This window comes from Poecilia reticulata, chromosome 19 (genome assembly GCF_904066995.2).
Source record: "Poecilia reticulata chromosome 19, P_reticulata-male-v2, whole genome shotgun sequence".
NCBI lineage: Eukaryota > Metazoa > Chordata > Actinopteri > Cyprinodontiformes > Poeciliidae > Poecilia > Poecilia reticulata.
The window spans coordinates 3398675-3421241 of record NC_088848.1 but is presented as its reverse complement, the minus strand read 5'-3'; the positions used below and the strand labels follow the sequence as shown (position 1 = coordinate 3421241).

Sequence of the window (22567 nt, the reverse complement as noted above, 5' to 3'; positions counted from 1 at the left end):
GTAGTAGCTCAACATGAACCACAATACAAACTTTGAATGCTATATGGAGATTATACCACTATATGATGTGTTTTACTACAAACATGTACGTCCATTTGATGGTTTGAGGGAGTTTTACAGAAATTAGCAGCTTTTTGGTAAAACAAAGAGTGACACATCAAGAGAAGCTTTTTAAAAAGCGAGTTTAAACAGAACCCGCCTCCAAACGGCAAATTAAAAACTGTTTTCCTACCTGAGTGAGTCGGCTGCGGAGCTCCTCTGCTGTCGCTGTCCATTTCCAGCTGCCACAGATTGCAGCGCGAGCTCAGCTCCTCGTGAGAGCGCCTTCCGCTCGCGCGAGCCAGGCAAGAAAAAGATAAACTGCGCGGGTAATGGGCGCGCGCTGCGCCACGCCACCGCCGCCTGCGCGAGAGAGATACCGAATCACAGCGCGCGGGGATGACAGAGGACAACAGAGGAGGACGAAATGAAATCAGCCGGTGAGGAAAAAAATAACAAATAAAACACAGAGCGGGAGGCATAGAGAAGCAGCAACTCACACACAGGGCGTTTGAAGTGTTACGACTAAGAAGAAAAACTTGGAAAAACATGCTTTTTTACTTTACGTTTTCAAAACAGGATTAAGAGACAAATGGTTTTATCCCTTAGACCTACTAAAATTTTATTTGAGGTAAAAAAAAATAAATAAATAAAAGAGAAAGTACGGAGATTTATATACAATATTTGGGCGCTCAGGAAAACAAAAAGGGCAAATCTAGTGCCACTGATTCAAGTTTAAAAATAAAAGTTACACCTGAACGTTTCCTCAAGCTGCGTTTCCATTGCGCAATTTGACATTTTGAAAATAAATGCACTATTTCAATTTTCCAATTAAAAGATTTGGCGCAAGGATGAGGTGGGTGGGGGGATTTGGCCGTGTTGAAATTGGTTTCGATGGACTTTTTTTCACATCTTAAAGTCACGTGATCAACCGGATGTTGCCACTGGCAATTCATGAAGAGGACAAAACAGGAAGTAGTTGGAGTGTCATACCGTGGTTTGTTTTTTAATGACGTCACATGAACAAACTTGTTCGTGTGTGCTTTTATTTACATTTCTTGTCTAATGGTAACACAAATATTGTGGGGGGTTTTTTTTACATTAGCAGAATATTTACAAAGTTTTGTAGAGCAAAGTCTCGGGAGCAAAGCTTCATTCAAAGAGTGCCAATGGGAAAGTGACCACCTGCATTGTAAATGAAATCTTTTGATCTCAATGGCACAAGCCTGGTTAAATGAAAGATTATTATGACTTTATTCTTGTAATTTCATTTTATTTTTCTAATAATACTACATTACAAGTATCACATATGGAGGTGGGTGTGAAAAGACCTAAATTGGGCAGTTCTGACTGTGGTGAAAAAGCCGGATATTGGTCACATTTGGGCAAAACAAAGTAGATTTGAGTCGTATTTGCCTGCCCCCAACTCCTTTGCCTTAATTATTTATTCAAACAAGCCTAAACAAATGGCCTTATAGTAGATTTGATGAAAGACTAAATGGAATTTAAAGCTTAACAACAATGCTAATGTTAGCCTATAAACAGTTCTAGTAAAAACCTGCTCCAGCTTAATGGCCGACAATAAACAACCTGAGAAGTCACAGGACAATGGTGTCTCACTGTGTCACGTCAAATCCCTCCCCACCTCTAGGTCGTATTTATGTCGTGTAAGGTCCAATCCCGGCCCTGTCATAGCTGCTCATTAACATCGCTGGGCTGCGTTCAAAAGCAGATGCCTGCAGAAGACACGGGGAGTCCAGTGACACCAGGACATGCCTGCGTCCGCGGCGGCCGGCTCGCTATGCGTGCGTGTTTGATTCAGCTGTCAGCCAGATCGTGATGCATGAACGGTGGAACATACTTGGAGTTTGAGCTATGTCCTTCGCACTGAAGTCCTTTGACGCCCTGCTTGACCTCACCATAAGGCATCAGCCCTAAAAATAAAGGAGCTCATGTGTTTGTACTCATCTTTTCGCTTCTGGGTGCGGAGACGAAGGAAAACCCAACAGATGCATGCACTGGGCACCTCCAGTGAAGAAGAATCAGCCTCCTGCTGCTAAGGTTAGAATAAAATGTGTGCAGGCCAGTCATCATGCTCCCTCCATCAGACTTAATAACAGCCCTCGGCTCCATCATCATCTTGAGTGCTTTCATTAAAGAACATTTTTATTCTGCTGCGCTCAAATCATCAAGAAATTGTCCATGACGCGGAGCAGCGTGTTATGGCCGGTCACTATGGCAACGTGGGTGTGTGTGTGCACATTTGTTGTTTTTTTTTTTTTTTAATAAACTCCTTTTTTTTTTTTTGTCTTTCAACTTTAATGTTTTGATTGAGATGACACTTTCAGGATGCCAGTGGTTCATTTTAAAAAGATGAGAGTGTGGAGCTGCAGCCACATAATGGCTGCACTTCACAGCCTGGAGCAGAGCAACCCCCAGCGTTGAAGAGTATTTCAGCTTGACTGCACAATTTGTAGTAGTTGTTTTTTGTTTCATAAAGTGTATGCCGTTTATTGTCCTCTGTATGCGACTGATTTAATTACACCTGTTGTCTAAAGGGCATCTAAAAATGTAGAAATATTAATCCTTTCTTCTCAGCGTGACAAATGTCAGGAAATGAAAAGGACATAGAGTCTGAACTGATGTTTTTCCGCAAATGAAACCATCAATCAAGCTTTCAAGCAGACAAATTATGTTTTTTTTATTTGATGCAATTAGGTTTGGCAGGTTTTTTTCTACTTCAATATAAATAAATACAATTATATCCAAGGTGTTAATGTAGTTTATGTTGTAATTTTTCAGCAAGACGGTGTCCAGTTCAAATCTCAGCAGTAAAAAGTATTTTCTCCGTCTTACGCCTTCTGGACATTTACTTTTTTTTTTTTTATCTCACTTTGTTTCAGATTACAAAATGAATTTTTACATCAAACAAATACAAGTTATGAAGAATAAATCTACCCCAGCCAACAATGGCTTGTCCATAAAAGAAACCCCTCTCCAAGTCATTGTTGTTAAATTAGGATTAATTTAGTTTAATTCACCACAAGATCTGGATAATCAAGACATATCTTAGTATAGCACTATTAATTAGGTTAAAACAACCTTAAAACGACACAAACTAAATAAATCCAAATCAGAAAACACAAGTTACAAAGTAATTCCTAAAAAGTTTTGGGACGTTATCTTGCATTAAAATGCTTGATATTTCTGTTACAGCCTTATTCCAATTTGTATTAAGTTCATTTCTTTCCTCAAAAGTCTACAAAAACCCCAATTATGACAATATGGAAAAAAGTTTGAGTTTTATTAAAAATAGGAACCAAGAATTCACATTAATGCAACAGCCTTTATTCAGCCTTGAGATGTTTCTACATCTTAAATTGGGTCTAATGTTGTAAATTCAGTTGATTAGGCTTGATTTAGAAAGACATGAATTAAATCAAAGGCAAAGTCTGTAGACAGGATTGTCTTGAAATACAAATCTGGAGAAGGCTAGAGAATATTTTATGCTTTGAGGGTTAAAATGAGCAAAGTGGCCAGTTCGACGAGAATGGACGAAGTTTGGAACCACCAGGACTTTTCCAAGAGCTGTCGGCCGTCTAAACTAAGCAATCGGAGGGAAAAAACTTTAGTCAGGGTGGAAACGAAGAACCCAATGGTCACTTGTGCTGTTTAGTACAAGTAAGAAAGTTTTTGACAATTTTTGAGAAAAATCTGCAATAAACTCCCAATTATTAGCACAAAAAGTGTGGTTGTTGATTTTGTGTGAATTTCCACAATCATTTTCAACAAACTGGAGGGACAGATTGATATAATTTGGCAGTAAACAGATAAAAACTACATTAATTTTATTGAAAACATAATATTTAAGCACACTTAGTGTTTAATCTATAATCTAGACGACCACATAAAAAACTATGGTGGGCCGGATTTGGCCCACGGGCCTTGAGTTTGACACGTGTTGTAGATGAAAGCCGCTCCTTAATAAAAAACACTCAAGTGTTAGGTAAAGCATAGACAGAAAAGTGGGTTTATCTTATATTTTTGTACAATTTTGACTTAATTACTGCTCTGAATGTTGCTGAATGTTTTTTCAATAAATTGTCTTTTTCTTGCATCCCACTTTTCCATGTCTGGCATATAACCATTTATTTTAGCTTTTAAACTGGTTCTATTGATCCTGTGTCCAGACAGAGGGATAATCAGTAGCCCAGCATCATGACCTGTTTGTTCTGAAGATCCTGCAGCTTCCACTTCTCTTCCTAACATGGCGCCTCCTCACCCTGACTCTCAGACTGACAGGAGGAACCACAGAGCTCTGTTAAGTTAAAGCTCATCTTCTGAAGTTGGGATATTTTTCCTCCAACAGGATCCAGAGGAATCACCTCAAACCAGATGTTGGACTGGATTTTATTTCAATGTCATTTGAGAATGTTAGCGTCTCATTTTCTACAGTGGAGCTATAAAGGTTGAAAAAAGGTTATTATTTTGGAGAAAGTCTTATCAGCATCAATATTTCCATTAAATAAGAGCCAAAAAAAAAAATTGTTTGATAAAGGAAAAGCCTCTCAGACTGAGCCCGACGGCACCAAACAATTTTTTTATATTAGACAATTAATTAATTTCACATAATTATCGCGGTAGAAGCCATTTGTTTGTTAAATACCGTGTTTGATGTTTGTTGTGATTGACATATAGTCACACAGAACGAGGTAATTAGTCCAAGTTTGTCGTTTATTGAAAGTTCAGAAACTACAGCGGCTGTGATGCGCCACAGCAAAGGTAAACAAAGGTAAAACAACCTGAACAGGTGATCAACTCTAAACCACTCGCACCTTTTTACTCTCAGTCTCTCTGTCATTTAAGCACAGCGGTTTCCATGGCAACCTCCTGTGCTCCACAAGCCGACCAGAGGTTACGTTAAAAACATAACATTCAGTCCGTTACAATATTAGGTTTTCAGGCTTGATATTTACTTTGCGATTATTAATACACAGTGGTGGTTGATTAGTTAATTTTAAACTCCTGCTCTGCTAGTTATTCTGATAATGGAACCGAAACGCACAGAATTGCTCAACACCTTGTTGAAACAATAATCACTGAGATTATTATTGTTGTTGGGTCATTAATTTGAAGACGTTTTGTTGATTTTTGTTGTTCTTTAATAAAGTTACGAACGTTTTGATAAGGAGCCAGAGGAGGACGTGCTGCTCTCAGCCTCCTGGCGGCGTTCAGTTTGTCACCTGATGCCGAGATCGACTCAAAACCTTCCGCGATCGACGTGTCGCACCGCTGCTCTAGCAAAGCACGAACAGTTCAGAAACAATATGAAATGGGAAAAAAGTTATTAACCGATTAAGTTATTTGAAATCGTTTTCAAAAGTTGTTTTTCAAGACTAATCAGTCTTGAAAAACTGATTAGTTTTTCAAGAACAATCTTGAAAAACTAATCAGCCAAGGCTGATTAGTGAACCCGTTGATTCTTTACAGCAGACAGCAGCTCCCCTCTCTTGCAGGTACTGCGTACCCCCACTAAATCTTTTAGGGGTACGCAGTACCCTGCCGTACCCCATTTCACCCCTGTTAGTACTACTTATTCATTTCAGCCCTAAACAGAACAGTTATATTTCATTGTGGAACACAGTAAATGATTAAAACGTGTGTGTAAGGTTGGTTCAGTCTGTTTTCTAAGCACTCTGCTCACTTTCCATAAACATTTTTAGATTTAGACGAGATCATCCCTCTTAGTCAGGCTCAGTCTGAAAAGATGACAATGAAAGGGGATGATTGACTCAGAAAGACAAGTGATGAAAATTAGATCATGATGTGTCCTGGGTAAAAGTGTACATCCTGGTACATTCTGTCCCTTGGGAGTCAATGTCACTGAAGTCCACTTGAGTCCGTTTCAGGAAAGGAATGGCACTCGACACAATGGCTGAGATTCACTGAGGACAAAGTGCTGTAGCGCTGTTAGTCTCTCAATCTATCCAAAAATCTGACTCATAATCTATCAAAAACTCTGATTTTTATCACACATGAAAATATCATGTGTATTAATATTCATATGGAAACAGATTTATTCAGGATCAGTCACTGACAGGAAAATCTATGGAGGCTAGTAAATCTTGAAATGCACTAGGGAGCAAGTCAGTGTCAGGCTGGGGGGCGGGGCCAATTACCGGGCCCCTAACGAATCACCGGGCCCCTGACATGCGCTGCTGGAAACTGTTGAGCGGGTTAAGTTTAACATTAAATACACAGGGCGCACTTTTTCTGTCTATAATCAGACATTTAAGCGACTTGAAACCATTCCTCTCTCCCTGGTACCTCCAGATCCGGTCTGGTTCTGGGGGGCAGCCGCCCACCCAGCCCCCCCTATAGGTCCGCGCCTGTTGAAATGTATTCTTAACCACATTAAGCTCTTCTTTGTTATTGACCCTTTGCAACGATCATTAGAGGCGCCATGACGGACGTCGGAAGTGAGGGACTGAACAGAGCGACTGAAATCGTTTTCAAAAGTTGTTTTTGCCAGTTTATGTGTGGCTTTAACTTGTACGAGTCAAGCTAATTTAACACACCTGGTTGGTGCTCATAGACGGCGGTAGCTAGCTCAGAAACCGACCGAAACCTCCTGACGTGTTGTTCAAATGACCGACTTTTCCGGAATTGTATTTATATCACTATGTCATAAACAGTGGTTTGCCCTTACACCAGATCAGCCCTAAAAACGTACAAAAAACGGGATACTAACCAGTTTTATATATATATATGTACATGCTGGGCTACATGACGGTAGCCATGGAAACATAACCATGTTTCCTTGGTTACCATTAGACGAATTCTCCATAATGCGATATTTTATATCTTTCTAATAATACTGGCTTGTAAAGTATATAAACGTCAATCTTCTTACCTTGTAAAAAGTGTTAGCTGCAAATTCGCGATTACGACTGGCTGCATTATTGACAGCTTCCAGTCGTTATGATTGACAGCTGCTATCCATCGCCGCCGTATCTTTCCTTATTAAAAAGTTATAAAATAAAATGACAAATTTGGTTTGCATCCTTGTCTGCCTATAGAACCGGCCGCGCAGCACCCTATGACTATTTTTTAAAGTGAAATCAACTAAATAGAAGCGATATTAAGTTACAGACGTCTGTTTTAGCCTAGCTTTAAACCAACGCATTGGTTGTTTTGACGTCTGTCATGGCGGAGTGGGCGGAGTTCTGGAGGTCGTGACGTCACGTCCCGATGTCAATAGGTGCAAAATTACCAAAATAAAGGCAGTTTTATTTAAGTCTCGTGACAGGGGATGAACTAGCTGTTGATGAGTCCGTTTTTGACCCAGGAGCCACCATGACAGAACAGGAGAAGAATACCTGCTTCCACGTCTCAAGTTGGCGAGGGGAAAAACAAAACACTTCACAAACAGCTGTTGTTTTGCCAGGAATGTCACTCCTAGACTTTTAGCTGTTTCGGTTCTGGCTCAGATCATTGTGTATCTTAACCAAGAAATCATTGCTGATATAAATTTATTATAAATGTATTACTGATTGCACTTTAAAAATTGGGTAACTTTATGTTATTAAAGGTAAAGTTTAAACAGTATTGATTTCTTGGTTAATGTCAAGTTGTCATAACAAAGACATTTTGAATAATGTCAACTTTGTATTAAAAGTGTCATAATTTACCGAATGACGCTTTATGACAACAGTCATAAATATTCATGAAGGCTTATTCATGTTCATGACATGTGTTACCCAAAAAACTGATCGACCAATCAATGGAAGACTTGTTGGAGAACCAATGATAAATTGGGACTCTTATATTCATCCATCCATCCATTTTCTTGCACCCTTTTTCCCTCAGTGGGGTTGGGAGGGTTGCTGGTGCCCATCTCCAGCCAATGTTTCGGGCGAGAGGCGGGGTCACCCTGGACAGGTCGCCAGTCTGTCGCAGGGCAACACAGAGACACACAGGACACACAACCATGCACACACACACTCACACCAAGGGGCAATTTGGAGAGGCCAATTAACCTGACAGTCATGTTTTTGGACTGTGGGAGGAAACCGGAGTACCCGGAGAAAACCCACCATGCACAGGGAGAACATGCAAACTCCATGCAGAAAGACCCCTGGCCGGGAATCGAACCCAGAACCTTCTTGCTGCAAGGCAACAGCTCTACCAACTGCGCCACTGTGCAGCCCGACTCTTATATTCTCCAAAACAATAACTTTAAACTAGAAAAAGGCCAAATATGTCAATAATCTTTTCTTATAGTGAGTCTATTGAACAACAACAACAAAAAAGTTTACACTTAGTGTTTAACATCAGTGCCAATATAGAAATAATTTTGAGATATTTGATTATAAATTGAGAATATAAATCTACCCGTACCTGTGTACAGTTATCTACAAAGGAAGCCATAATATAAATGTAAGAAATTCTAAAAAATAAATTATTGAGTAAATCTTTTTAATGAAATTGGTATTTTTTAAAAATTGCTTCACTTTCAACAGCTTTTTAAAAAAAATAGCATTCAGTTCCCTTCTTCTCTTCTCTAAGCCCCAAGCTGGTGGCAGATGTTTCATTTTAGATAAGAGACAATTATTGTACCACATCTCACGTCCGATCGCTATCAGCAGAAATCTCAGACGGCCCTGCGAAACACAACCCAGATAGGGCGTCCCTGTGTCCTTGGTATTTAACGACATTTCTTTCTGTCCAGGAAGATGGTCGAAATACGTCAAATTCTATATTTTCTGTGAAATATTAACATTAATTTACAGTCCCAATAGCTAATAAGGTAATTCTAGTAACCATGACCTCATTTCCTGTCTTGAAGGAAGACTACAAACCCAGAAAGGGCAGAAAAACACGTTTATTTTTCAGGCCACATTTTCATTATTCTGCTAAGCTGCTCCCCTAAACACAGTCAATTTCAGTCAGGCTCTCAGCCCATTAGAATTCACAGAGGCCAAGCATGAAATGAGTTTCTTTTTTGACAGAACACATCTTGACTGACAGCCCAACAAATGAGAAATCATTTACTGTGAGCAGAGCAGTCGTTTTTCTTTGGGCAGAAACGGCGCCATATCTGTGAAGCAGTGTGTGTGAAATCCAGTGTGTGTGTGTGTGTGTGTGTGTGTGTGTGTGTGTTGAGCCAGCGATGATTCATTTAAAGTATTGTTAGTGGAATAAAAACCATAAAAATATAGACTGGAAGTATATAATTTAATGTAGATTAAAAAGATGGTTTGGCTTTAAGCAGCCTGCTTAAGCTTTGTTCTCTATTTCTCAATTTTTCATTTTATTTAGGCGAACCTGTGGGATAAATTTAAACCAATCAACATTTTTGCTGATCAATTCAGGTCATTTTTATCCTTCCTGTGAAAATTAAATACCTGGATGCCTATAAAATATGTGAAATAATGCATTTTTGTTCATATTTATGTTTCTAAATAAATTTATTTTGAGGCATATTGTTCAAACTTGCCAACCTGGAAACTACAAATAAGGCTAAAAAAATTTAGCTGTATAACATGAAGTGAAAAAACTGTTTCTTTAAAGCTAATCAGGTTGTTTAATATTTTTCCCCCCAATGGAAATTGTTCAATATTTCCTTTTTAACGCTTCATTTGTTCAGAAATGTTTGTAGGGGGAGGATTAGTTCCCAGGGGGCATCCATCCGTAAGGTTTTGTTAGGAGTGACCAGATGGAGTCACTAGTCAATAGTAATCTTTAAGTGGTACAAAAACCAAAATATAATCAGAATTTCTATGTTGTTGTTTTTTCCCCCAGTATTTCAGCCAAAAATCTGCTAATTTGCAATGTTAGAAGCAACTTTTTAGCCCATGATTTCCTAATTTTTGACCAAAATATGTCATCAAACATTCAAAAAGAGGCAAAACAGTATTTACATACACGTAAATAAATGTATGTACAAATGAACACATGGACAGCCTTGTCCATGTTTTCGCATCACGTAGGAAAATGCCTATCATATTGAATGTGTTCTCGTTGTGGTTCTTTCATTTGTTCTTTTATACAAAAAATATTTAATTTGCTTTGTTTATATAAACCAACAACCTGGAAAGACCCTCTTCTTTCAGAGATCTCAGCGTTTTCTGGTTTTAGGATTTAAGTGCTGTGCTACCATCTAGTGTTGGGAAATAGTTACAAATTAATTATTTCCCCATTCAAACAATTCTATTAGTTTCTTTTTAAATCAATTCTAATTCTAGCTAATCAAAGTTTCTCTAAGAATTTCAGTATTTCATAGGAACATAAATTGTCTGTTTCAGTGCTTACAGGGTAGGATGTTATTAACATTATCTGCAACTAGAGAAAGCCAAAAGGTAATTGCTCGACAAGATGGGTTTTCTGTCACAATGTTGTGATGGAAAATTGAGTGGAAGGAAAAATGTCCAAGACATCAAAAGCATCTTAGACTGTTGGCCTCATTTTAGATGCAGGTAATTTTCATATTTTATTTATAAATCAGAGTCCCAGAGTCTGGAGAAAGAGTGTGGAGGATAAAAACCAAACTTCATTGCAGTTTTCATACTTGGTGATGATTTGGGAAGCCATCTTGAATGCTAGTTTTGCTTTTAAGTTTTTACCTCCAACACATCAAGTAGTTTTGGTGTAGTGCAAATATCTTAACAAAACTAACTTACAGGTAACTATTAGCAAGAAATAGAGGTTTGTTTGAAGTAAATAATTCCTTAATATTGATGGAAAAGTTCAGATTATTTAACTTAAAGCATTTTTCCCTATGTTATAAGTTAATTTATCTGCCAGCAGAACTTTCTAATCAATATTAAGGACTTATTTACTTAAGAAAAGACTCTAAATCTTGCTAAAAAGTTACTTGTAAGTTAGTTTTATTTTAAGCATAATAAAATATTTGCACTAGAAACTAGACCAAAAATACTTGGTAAGATTTTGTGTTTTTGCAGTGCACGAATAAAATAGCATTTTACTGGTCTTAGATTATACTCAAAGGTTTCTAGAAGGGAAATTTTGTCATTAATTTTTAACTTATAGGAGTTTAACTGAATAGTAATATTGAAATATCTAGAAAATATTCTCAATTTTTTAAGCAAATGTTTTCATTTTCATCCAAAAAACTAAAAATATATTTAAATCCCAAAATATAAACGAAACAAAACAGAAGAAGTCTTGAATGTTATTTATTTTTTTTTGATTTACAAGTTATTTCATATCTCTTTTTAAAAAATGACTAACATCTCAGTGTTAGTTATCAGGACACAACAAATGAAAGCAACTATATATTTTTTTCAACATGTCAGAAGCTTTTTTTCTTTTTCATCAGTGAACCACCAAACCATCACTCCTCAAAAAAAACAAAACAAAAACTAATTTGTGAGCATTTCTAAAACTAACCATTTCATCCGAGTCCTTCTCAGAAATAACATTTACATTTCTAGTGGGGCGTGGAAATCCGACCGGTCCGATCCTTACCGATATGGGTGTGGGAGATGCATGTGCTACATGCCTGCCAGATTATCTGGACCTTTCACTGCTGGTTGTAGATGAACCTCACTGTGTTTTTCAGCAATATTTGTGCAAAAGTCAGTAAGTTCCCCTCACAAAACTGATTAATTTCAGACATTTTCCCTTGAAGACATTGGAGGCAACGACGTTCTTTACAGGTTACGATCTTAGTAATCTTTGTAGTATGTGTGGACGCACACAAAGATCTCACTATACACATTAGTAACTACAGAGTTAAATCCCAGGTGCAAACAAACAGGTATGCAATCGTGTGAATTTCATTGTAATAAGACAAAAAGCTTCATCGCTCTGCTGCTTGCAAGTTTAGCTTTAACAATATTGCGTACTGGTTGACTAAATAAAGATCAGCAATTAAGGAAATGACAGACATCGACCACATGTGTGTGCATATATTTATATATATAAACACACACACACACACACAAGCATTCAGAACACACACACACACACAAGCATTCAGAACAAACACACACACACACACACAAGCATTCAGAACAAACACACACACACACACACACACACAAGCATTCAGAACAAACACACATGCTCACCCAGAACAGCAGCAACCTGAAGATGGCGCTCTGAGAAGCCAAACAGACGGAAGATGAATGGGTTTTTAGACAAACAGTGGAAAGACGGTAAAGAAGTACTGGAGGATGCTGGGAGTTCCCTCTAGCTTATGATTCTCGTTAAAGTTCTTTTAATCAAAGAGGATCCAGATAATCACATCTGTAATATCAGATTAAGTACAGGAGAAGCGAGAGGCTCTGCCCTCCTCTGCCTGCCTGCCTGCCTGCCTGCGTTTTAGCTACATGTTGTCCTTAAAATGAAGTTCACGGCTCGTTCTCCAAATTCGTCGTTTTGCACTTGCTAATGGCCGCCGCAGCAGCCACCGCCGCTGCGGCCTGCGGGGGCCGCCTCTTGTAGATCCACCCCGGTTCTTGTCCGCCCGCCTTGTCCTGCTCCGCCCTGAGGCTCGCTCTTTGGAAGCTTCTTTGCTACAGAGACACAGAAATTTGAAAACAAATGACATTTTCAGCAACAAAGTGATGTTTTTGAGCGTCATTTCCTTCAAAATCGCACACGTTTTGTCTCTGCAATAAATATTTATGTCCTCAAGCTTTTGTCACATTAACAAAAAGTTTAACATTTATTTTAGTCTCAGCCTTAAGCAGGTTTTCGTCACAGCATGATGCTGCCACCACCAGTTGTGACCAAGAGGATCACACATTCAGGGTGATTTGTACCAGATTTTCTCCTCGTAGCGTTTTGAACAGATTTGGAAAAATAGTGACGTTTAAGCCAGTTTTAAAAGGTAAGGTTAGGTAATTTTATTTATATAGTACATTTTCAGAAACAAGGCAGTTCAAAGTGCTTTACATGAATTAGAAAGAAAATAAAAGAAAAAGTACTTCAGAATTTATAAGATAAGGGAAATTTCTCTGGATAAACTAATATAAAAGTAAAAGTATAAAAAGTTTAATGCTAAATGTTGATCTCAGGTCAGGTGTAGTTTCTCTAGATATCCAAGTTTGTTCTCATTTCTGCTCTGGATGTTTTATCAAGGTGATTTTAACAAGGTACTGGGATAAAAAGGGATTTAAACCAGGTGTTAAAACGTGGGGATTTGTATATGCAGCTCTGGAAAAAAAGACACCAATTAAAATTATCGGTTTCTCTTATTTTACTTTTTATAGGTTCATGTTTGAGTAAAATGAACATAGTTATTTTATTCTATGAACTACTGGCAAGCAAAAATGTAGTATTTATTTGCAAAAAATGAGAAATGACCTCAAATAATGTAAAGAAAACAAGTTCATATTCATTTAAAAACAACAATACTAATGTTTTAACTCAGGAAGAGTTCAGGAATCAATACTTGGTGGAAAAACCATCAGATTTTCAGTGGGATTCAGTGCAGTGGGCTGTTAGGTTATTTCTTTACAGAGCTTAAAGGTTAAGATCAAAATTATTAGGTTAGGTTTAAAGTAATCCTTTAGTTTCTATAAAACACACTTCTGACTGTAAGTATTTAAACATTTTAGAGTTTACGGAGTCCCGATTTGGTCGGGAGCTGAAGGTTAGAGTTTTATTATCTTTATAAAATGAAAATAATTTTGACTCTCAAACTGCCATGAAGAACTCTGAGATGCATGTATGCATTTCTGTTTATGAGTCTCTCTGTGTGCAGATGCAGATGTGCTCATATGTGTGAAATTGTGCTATTTATGGGACGCGCATTTCAAAATAGGTAATGAAACTGCTGTAAATAAAGGTGTGAGCTGGGGGAAAGAAAAAACACTTCAGATCGTGACAAACAGAGGAGTGGTGCAAGGAATAAAAACTTAAACTCTCTCCTGCTCGTTCTGAACAGTTTTAACATTTATACTTTCTTATTACCGATTTCATAAACTCAAAACATGAACTCCTTACAGATAAAACCACATTTTAACATGTTTGTGTCCTTTCACTGCTTGTTGCAAACTTTTTTCACATCAGCTTAGGATGATCTGAAATGTGCGGTGTGATATTATTAAAGCTTAGAATATGGTTTTACTATATTTTGCACATTGCAGGACACTTTTATGATGTTTTTTTATAATGACGTTTGAAAACCAACCAATTATGCACTTTCATTTAATTAGCACCTTAAAACTCATTTAGGTTTGTGGCTACACAACGGCTCAATGTGAAAAAGCACAAAGCATGGGAATACAAGTAACTTAGCAACATTACGGTAACAGGAGATTTAAGTGATGATGTGAAACCATTTTTGACACGCATGTCTTCCTCATTTAAAACAGTTTTCACCAAGTTGAATCTACTTTTCCCACAAGAAAATGTGTCGTTTTCTTATTTGTTAAGCATTTTTATTAGAAAAATATGGATAAATGTTTTATTTGAGGGTTTTATTTTTATTCAAATATGGCTGAAGAGAATAATTTCTATTGACAAACCTCTAAAAATATTTAATGAAGACTTAATCTTATCATCTATTCTTGTAATAATATATTCAGTTGTATTTAAATCCTGGTCCTCCAGGCAAACTGCCCTGCATGTTGTAGATGCTTCCCTGCTTCAGCACATCTGATTTCATTAGCTAAGCTGATTAACAGGATTTTGATGAGCTGTAGTCATGCAGGGAAACATCTAAAACATGCAGGGTTGTGTTGGGAAACATTGCATCTCATGGCCTTGAAAACATTTTTTTCTTCAAGTGACTTCCTGATAAAATAAGCGTCTAGAAGGTTGTTAATATACTTGAGCTAATAACCAAAATATGTCTGATTCTCTCTATTATAGCTCCAGTTGTCACATCAAAGATTAACTGAATTGCACTGTGATCCAAAATAATTAAAATGGCTAAGAGGGGGGAAAAACAAAAGTCTTGGGTCCTGCAGAACCTGTTGGAGGTTCTTAAATAAGTCCCTATTTATGTAGCATCAGAGTTCCCTTGTTTTTTTTCTTTTGAGCATATGCAAAAGCTTCATGGTGACGTTGTGGTGGCAGAATAGTGGAGTTGTGGTATTTGAGGAGTGAAACAGCAGCTTTGGTCACTTAAAGATGCTGAGTGTGCAGCGTGAATTGGTAACCAGAGAATCTGAAGCATGACAGCCTCAAAAGACAAAACAGGGGAAAGTTACAGGCTGCTATCAGAAATCTGTTCAAGCTGAAGTTAATATGCTAAATGTGTCTGTCATATTCTGTCAGACACGAGCGAAGGTATTTACTGATGATGATGATGATAAGAAGCGGCCTGTCACCACACATTTTGCTGGACGATAAATTGTTCCAGAAGTTGTTGCTATAAACAATAATATTGTTGTATTGCGACCATTTTTAAGTAACATAATGATAATGGCAGAAACACATTCTCAAAGATCAGTAAATTTTAAATTCTAGTGAACATTTTACTCCGGAACCGGACGACATTTTAAATATCCCAAATAAATAAACAAAACAGCAAATAAAATTTATTTTGAAGTCTTTATAAACAAAAATTGTTCTTTTAAAAAAATGACTAGTTGAGATCAAAACACCAAACTGAAAACTTTTATCCTCCAGGTTTTGGTAGAAAGAGAGAAAAGAGAAATAAACAAAAAAATATGTCAATGGAAATTAAGTTTGTTTTAATTTGTGATTAATTGATTTATTGATTACAACTTTAGTTTTGATTCCTAATGCTGTTGATGTCTGAGCGTCTTTAAAAAGTCTTACATTCATTAGAAAAATAATAAGTTGGCCTATTTAGTGTTTCATATTCGATGTAGTTTATTTTTCTCTTCAGACAATGAGAAAACCCTCTTCTAAATCCTTCATTTATAATTTAAACTACATATGACTGCAAACAAATGTTAATCACTCTGAAAGTTTAGACTTCTTAGTTACCACCCCCACCATTTTCTTCTCATGAAATTCAATCCAATCAGTTTTCCTTGTGTTAATCAGCTGCTACCAAAAATATCTGTTGGTGTTGAGACCTGACTCACTACTTACCGATGGCCATAAAAATTTCATTGACATTCATCGCAGTCTTGGCTGAAGTTTCCATGAAGAGCAGACTATTGTCGTCAGCGTATGTTTGCGCCTCCTGCAAAGATTATTTGTCAAGATTTGATTTGAGAATATCATCGGTGTAAAATATTTCAGTGGTATTATGAAATCTTCGCACCTGAAACTCCACTGCTCTCTTGTCAGCGATGTCCGCCTTGTTGCCTGCCAGAGCGATCACGATGTTGGGGCTGGCCTGCCTCTGAAGCTCCTTCACCCAGTTTTTCGCACGTGTAAAAGTGTCCTAGTAAACCAGTTGACTGGATTAGCACGATTCTGAAGTTTCAAGATGTTTTCAAGTGAAGGGAAACGTTTTCATCACACAGGGAGACATCAGGAAGCCACAACACACATCGACGCAAATCAGACAAAAATGGTGTCAAACGTTTGTGCCGCTGTCGTTTTAAAGACTTTAAGAAAGGTTTACAGAGGTCATGAAAGGTCAACACCTTGTACATATCAAACTGTTAACTGTGTTAATCAAACTACCGTATTTTCCGCACTATAAGGCACCTAAAAACCTTCAATTTCCTCAAAAGCCTTATAATCCAGTGCGCCTTATATATGGACCAATATTGAACCACAACAGGTCTAGCAGCTACGGTAAGCAGCCGCCAACTTCATTTTCGCCTGTAGAAGAAGAAGCGCGCGGTGCATGCTGGGATAGTTGTCAGAATGCTGGTTTGTTAATAAAGTTTGACTGACCTATGTATCCATCTACAGACCTGATAATCAGGTCGTCTGCAGGTCATTTAGCGCCACGTTCTCCACCAACATGCTGTGCGCCAACGAAGAAGGGTGACCATCGTCCGGCCGCGCCCCGGCCCAGAAGGTTCTACTCGCCAACCCGAGTCGGACTGTTTTGTTGACATTCTTTACGTCAACAAAGTGGCTTTAGACATTCATCCTTTAGTGCAGCTCCATCTCGTGGATGCATAACGTAACTCCAGCCTCTACTGTAGCGTCTATTCTATGCTCCTTATAATCCGGGGCGCCTTATAGTGCGGAAAATACAGTACGTTTGTGCAGCAAATATCTTGTTTGTGCTGCTTTGGGTGTGAAGATATTAATGAAACTTGAAGGTAATTTTACAAAATCAAAATTACCTTTAAACTTTCATTAATATCTTCAAAGCCAAAGCAGCACAAACTAAATATTTGCTGCACAAACATAATCGAGTTGACTGACACCAATTTTATCTGGTTTGATGAAGGTGGAGGGCTTGTTGGCCTTTCATGACTTCTGGAAACATTTCTTAATATCTTTAAAATGATAGCGTCAAACAAAACGTCTGATTTGAAGAAGGTGGGAGGCCCAACTTCACTCCGGTCATCCTACAAGGATTCATGTTTCAGAATATCTTGCAAAATCAAAGTAAAACTTTCAGTCTTCTAGCTTAACATCATCTTTTAATCAGATTGCAATTAATTCAACGACTAAAAAAACCCATCTCTGTTCATTTCAACTCTCTAATCCTGCATCTGATACCCACTGTGTTGGTGATGTCGTAAACCACGATGGCTGCCTGAGCGCCTCTGTAGTACATCGGGGCGAGGCTGTGGTACCGCTCCTGACCCGCTGTGTCCCAAATCTCAAACTTCACAGTGGTGTCGTCCAGACAGACCGTCTGAGTGAGGAACGCAGCTGAAGGGCAAACAGCATCAATATGTTCCGATTAATACTTGAGGTTCAGAGGAAAGATCGGGCGATTAGACAGTCGGATCAGGTTGCATTGTGTCTACTAGAGGTGGGCAAACGTTTTCAGAATGAGTTTGGTCGGGATTACAGGGATGGAAAAGCGTTGAGATGCCGGCCTGGTGTCAAGAAAGGCAGCAAAGAAAATTTCACCATGAAAAACATCAAGAACAGGCTGACATTCTGCAGGATGGACCAGGATTTTTTATGGTCTGAATGGTAGTTTAATCATGTCCTCTGCTGAATACAAGCGATTAATCGATTATAGAAATAGTTGTCAACTAATTTAATCTCTAACTGGAATATACAGACACAAAAAAATAGTAATTTGCTGAAAGGAATGGCGTGTTATTGCACTTTAAGAAACAAAATGCTTATTTTCTTATTTAAAAATGAATGTAATTATTTGTTCATTTGTGTCTTTTCATGTATTTTTAATTTGGAAATAAAATGCAAATGAAATGTGTCAATTTTTTGATCTGATTAACATGGTAATCATCAGAATAATCAATAGATTACTGAAATAATCGTTAGTTGCTGCTCTGGCTGAATCCCATGTGGTTAGCTCTCATCACTAATTTTGACTAAAACATTGGCAAAAATAAAGAAAGCAAATAAAAAATTACTCAAAGAACAACTGCATGACAATCCAGGAGCAATTTGGTCCAGACCGTGATAACTTTATGGCTCAGCGACTAAATTGTAGGCAAAAAGACGCTTAAGATGTTAGTATTATTCATATTTGGATATATACATCTCAAGCCATTGAAACTTATAAAATGGGTATCACTTAATCACAGAACATCAATGAAACAATTAACAACGAGGAAATAAGGTTGGTGGAAAACATTTCTGACATTCTCAAACGTTTTGGCCAAGTCTGTAAATCCATCCACCCCTTGGTGGGGTCAGAAGAGTTGCTGGTGCCTCTCCAGCTAACGTTTCGGGCGAGAGGCGGGGTCACCCTGGACAGGTCGCCAGTCTGCTGCAGGGCAACAGAGAGACACACAGGACACACAACCATGCGCACACACACACTCACACCTAGGGGCAATTTGGAGAGACCAATTAACCTGACAGTCATGATTTTGGACTGTGGGAGGAAACAGGAGTACCCGGAGAAAACCCACCATGCACAGGGAGAACATGCAAACTCCATGCAGAAAGACCGGGGCCGGGAATCGAACCCAGAGCCTTCTTGCTGCCAGGCAACAGCTCTACCAACTGCGCCACTGTGCAGCCCCAAGTCTGTAAATATAATCCTTTATTTAGCTAAAAAATAAATCATTGATATGTCTTCATTCCCCAAAGTGTAGTTTAATTTCAAATCAATAAGCACTATTATAATACAAAAACACTACAATACATCGCTGCTATATCTAGGTATATAAAATCAAACTGAAGACTTGTTTCTCTCCTTTAAAGACCTTCAAACTGCATCTCTCTCCATTTTTTTATCAGTTTCTTTTTACCTCCGATTGTGCTCTCCTGGAATTCGTGGAACTGGCCTTTAACGAAGCGCAGCACTAAGCTGGACTTGCCCACGGCCGACTCCCCCAGTAGCACCAGCTTAAACTGGCAGATTTTGTTTGCCGCCGCAGCACCATTAGGCCGATTTGCTCCACCGCCGCGCCCAGCCATTGGTAGTCAGAGGAACTGCAGGTCAGCAACGTGTGACGTCGGGTGCCGAGTCCGAGGATCAGCGATGGCAGCGATCGCACTACTGGAGGGGACACCAGATGGATCGCGCCACAGCGAAGAGTTTAGGTCCTTGACAAGAAAAATAAAAAGATTAAATTCAGTGGTGGACAGAGATTCAGCCAGAAAACTTTCTAAACCTGGTGCTGACGTCATTCATCCAGTCGGCTGCCATGTTTTTGAGTTAAAACATGTTTAAAGTTGACAGGAAATTTGAAAATATTACCTAATAGTTATGCGATTTTGGAAGATTGGAAGATTAATAACTAAACACCAACTATAAAGTCTTAAAAAAAGGCAATAATTAAAAGATAAATAAACAAAAAAATAAATAAATAAAGCTAAGCCTTGTGGGGGCACAAGTAAAGCCTGGTGGCCCGCCAGGCTTTTAATACACTGAGAGAAACCCTGGATGGAAATAGGAAAATTTTAGATTTATAGTCACATATTTAATAAGGCATTGAAACCTAAAAGACCAATATTAATTGATATTACTTTGATTGTGTGGAGCATAGAGTAGCACAATGCCACACAACCTACTGCTGTTCATTACTGATCAGCTGGCTGAAAGAAGCCTGACACATTTTACATTTGGTTTCAAGAAAAACCAATTAGGAAGACTGGAAATATTTCTGGTATGTTCCAGTTAAAACCTACAAAAACTAAAAACATAAATTTAAATTTTGTAATAAAATAAAAACTAGAGCTAAATTAATGCTAAATAAATATACACTTACATTTCAAAATAGTCAAAACTAAATGTGTCAAACTCAAGGCCCGGGGGCCAGATCTGGTCCGCCGTAGCTCTTTATACGGCCCTCTGGACTCCAGATTACATCAATAAGTCCTTCCAGTTCATCACACACCCTCAAAATTCACACAAAAATCAACAGATTCCCACTTTTTTTTCTGATTTCACTGCAAATTTTTCTCAAAATTGGCCACAAATATTGAGTTTAATTGACTGCTGCTTGAACTAGATCATGCTTTTGTGTAAATAAAATCACAATCCATTAGTTTTTACAGTGCAAATAAACAATGATGTTTTTATTCCTGTGTACTACATTCATGACGTCAAACAAGGAAGTTATGAGGCTGTGTTGCTGTGTTTATTTGTCTGGAAGTGAGATTGAAATACATGCCAACAGCATTTGCCATCTTTGTTCTCGTTTTGTTTAGATTTGTCCATTTGAAAAGCGGTGGGGGGGAAAAACAGCTTATCTTTTCAAAACACAATTAAAATCTGACTTTCGAATCGAGTGCAAATAATGTCGGATAAACATATACCAAAAAAAAATAAAACACAGAATTCATGATTTCCACTTAATTAATAAAATAAAACTGCAATTCGGAAAATACAGTGACGGTAATGCAGAAAGAGTTTTAATTAAACGTTAGCAAAGGTCGGGTAACGAGTCGTTTCTGCTGTACTTTGATCACAATGTTTTCGTTGATATTGTGCAAAGCTAAATGTTAATGAACACCAAACAATACCACGGCTTCAGCTGCCAAGTTACATCGAAATAGACCAGAAAACATCGCTAAACTCCTAAACTATGACAGAGCATCTACAATAGAGGAAACTGGCCACACACAGCTAGTTTCCGTCTCAAAGCTGAGCTTTAAACCTTTCACCGCAACTCTCATGAACAAAATATTCTATTTTATCTCAAAACCACAAACAAACTTCAAGCAAATCGACGGTGAAACGTCCCAACGCATTTTGTTAAACTTTAACCGTGTGAGCGAACTGAAACAACAGCAGAAAATTAGCTCCGAGGCTAAAGCTCGATAAGATGAGTTAGCAGAGCTAAACTAAAACATCCCCCGGCACAAACAAAGAGCCAACAGAGCATCTCTTACCAAGGAAGAAAGACTACACCGATTCTACGCACCCAGTACTTAATTATGCGAGTCTTACCCCTTGTAAACAATTTCTCCAATAACAGTTTCAGGTCCACTAAATTATTCGCTTCCGCTTTGTGGGAGCAAAACACTTCCTGGATTCTTCAGTCATGTGACACAAGATCAGAGCCAATCAGATAGCACGTGGTGCAGCTACGTTTTTAAACGGAGAGAAGAGAAAAAAGGCAAAAATAAATAAAAATTTAAAAATAAAATGCCTTTTATATAGGCTTAATTGTAGCTAATCAACATCTCAAGAATTGTATTTTAACATTTGGCCTTAAGTTAACCACATTAATACTTTAAGGGCTCATGTTGATTTAGAAATGCGAAAAAGTTACTAAATATCTTAGGGGCTCTGTAAAATATATATAAAATAAGAGCCCACTGCACTGAACCCCATTGAAAACCTCATGATTATTCCACCAAATATTGATTTCTGAACTCTTCCTGAGCTAAAATATTAGTACTGTTGTTTCTAAATGAATATGAACTTGTTTTCTTTGCATTATTTTAGGCCTGAATGAACTGCATCTTTTTTATTATTTTGAGCAAATAAATACTACATTTTTGATTGGAATTTAAGAGATTCCAAGGTTGTTAGTAGTTCATAGAATAAAATAACAATGTATATTTTGCTCAACCTATAAAACGTAAAAAATCAGAGTGGTTCCTTCATTTTTTTCAGAGCTGAATATCATATAAATATATTTTGTAGATTGGTTGGCATGTCATACCAAAACAACAAGAAATACAAATGTCATGTTTGTTTTTTGTCTCTCGGTTTCTGGTTTTTGTAGATGACCTTCTTCTAATTGCAGACATTACAGCTATGTCTTTTGGTAGATATTGTCTACGGTTTATGTGATATTCAGCTTTTTGCGAACATTTTTGGTCCCACTGAAATTAATGTAACATCCCATAATTTCAGATAAACTCCGTGCCCTGACACAGCTTATACTTCCAAATATTCACACTTTGAAATGCCATTCAAACTTTAAAATGTAGTCATACACTTCAGTTACTTCTGTTTATTTAAGCTTTTTCATATGTTTTACAGATTTAATAACACTTAGGATTGCCATATCTTTGAGGATTTAGAATCCAAACCAATGTTTTATGTTTTACATTTTTT

The 22567-nt window shown here is 37.8% G+C and overlaps 2 protein-coding genes across 3 annotated transcripts in view; both read right to left on the bottom strand.

Moving 5' to 3' along the window:
- Positions 1–429, bottom strand: part of LOC103481326 (zinc finger protein 385C-like) — a 99586-nt gene extending 99157 nt beyond the window's left edge. The window contains exon 1 of the mRNA XM_081600566.1: positions 233–429. Coding sequence (XP_081456692.1) covers positions 233–275 — 43 coding nt within the window. The 5' untranslated portion in view covers positions 276–429. The remainder of the gene's footprint in view (positions 1–232) is intronic.
- A 10792-nt stretch (positions 430–11221) lies between these two features.
- Positions 11222–21594, bottom strand: LOC103481258 (ras-related protein Rab-5C). Of its 2 annotated transcripts, none has more exons than XM_081600732.1 (6): positions 21449–21594; positions 19302–19599; positions 17627–17778; positions 16256–16378; positions 16081–16174; positions 11222–12581 (listed from the first exon to the last, which is right to left on the bottom strand). In XM_081600732.1, the coding sequence occupies exons 2-6, from the start codon at positions 19468–19470 to the stop codon at positions 12454–12456; spliced, it is 666 nt and encodes a 221-aa protein (XP_081456858.1). In that variant the 5' UTR covers positions 19471–19599; positions 21449–21594; the 3' UTR covers positions 11222–12453. The 2 variants fall into 2 exon arrangements, with proteins under 2 accessions (XP_081456858.1, XP_081456859.1); XM_081600733.1 differs by having other exon boundaries at positions 21391–21511.
- Between the last annotated feature and the right edge of the window lie 973 nt (positions 21595–22567).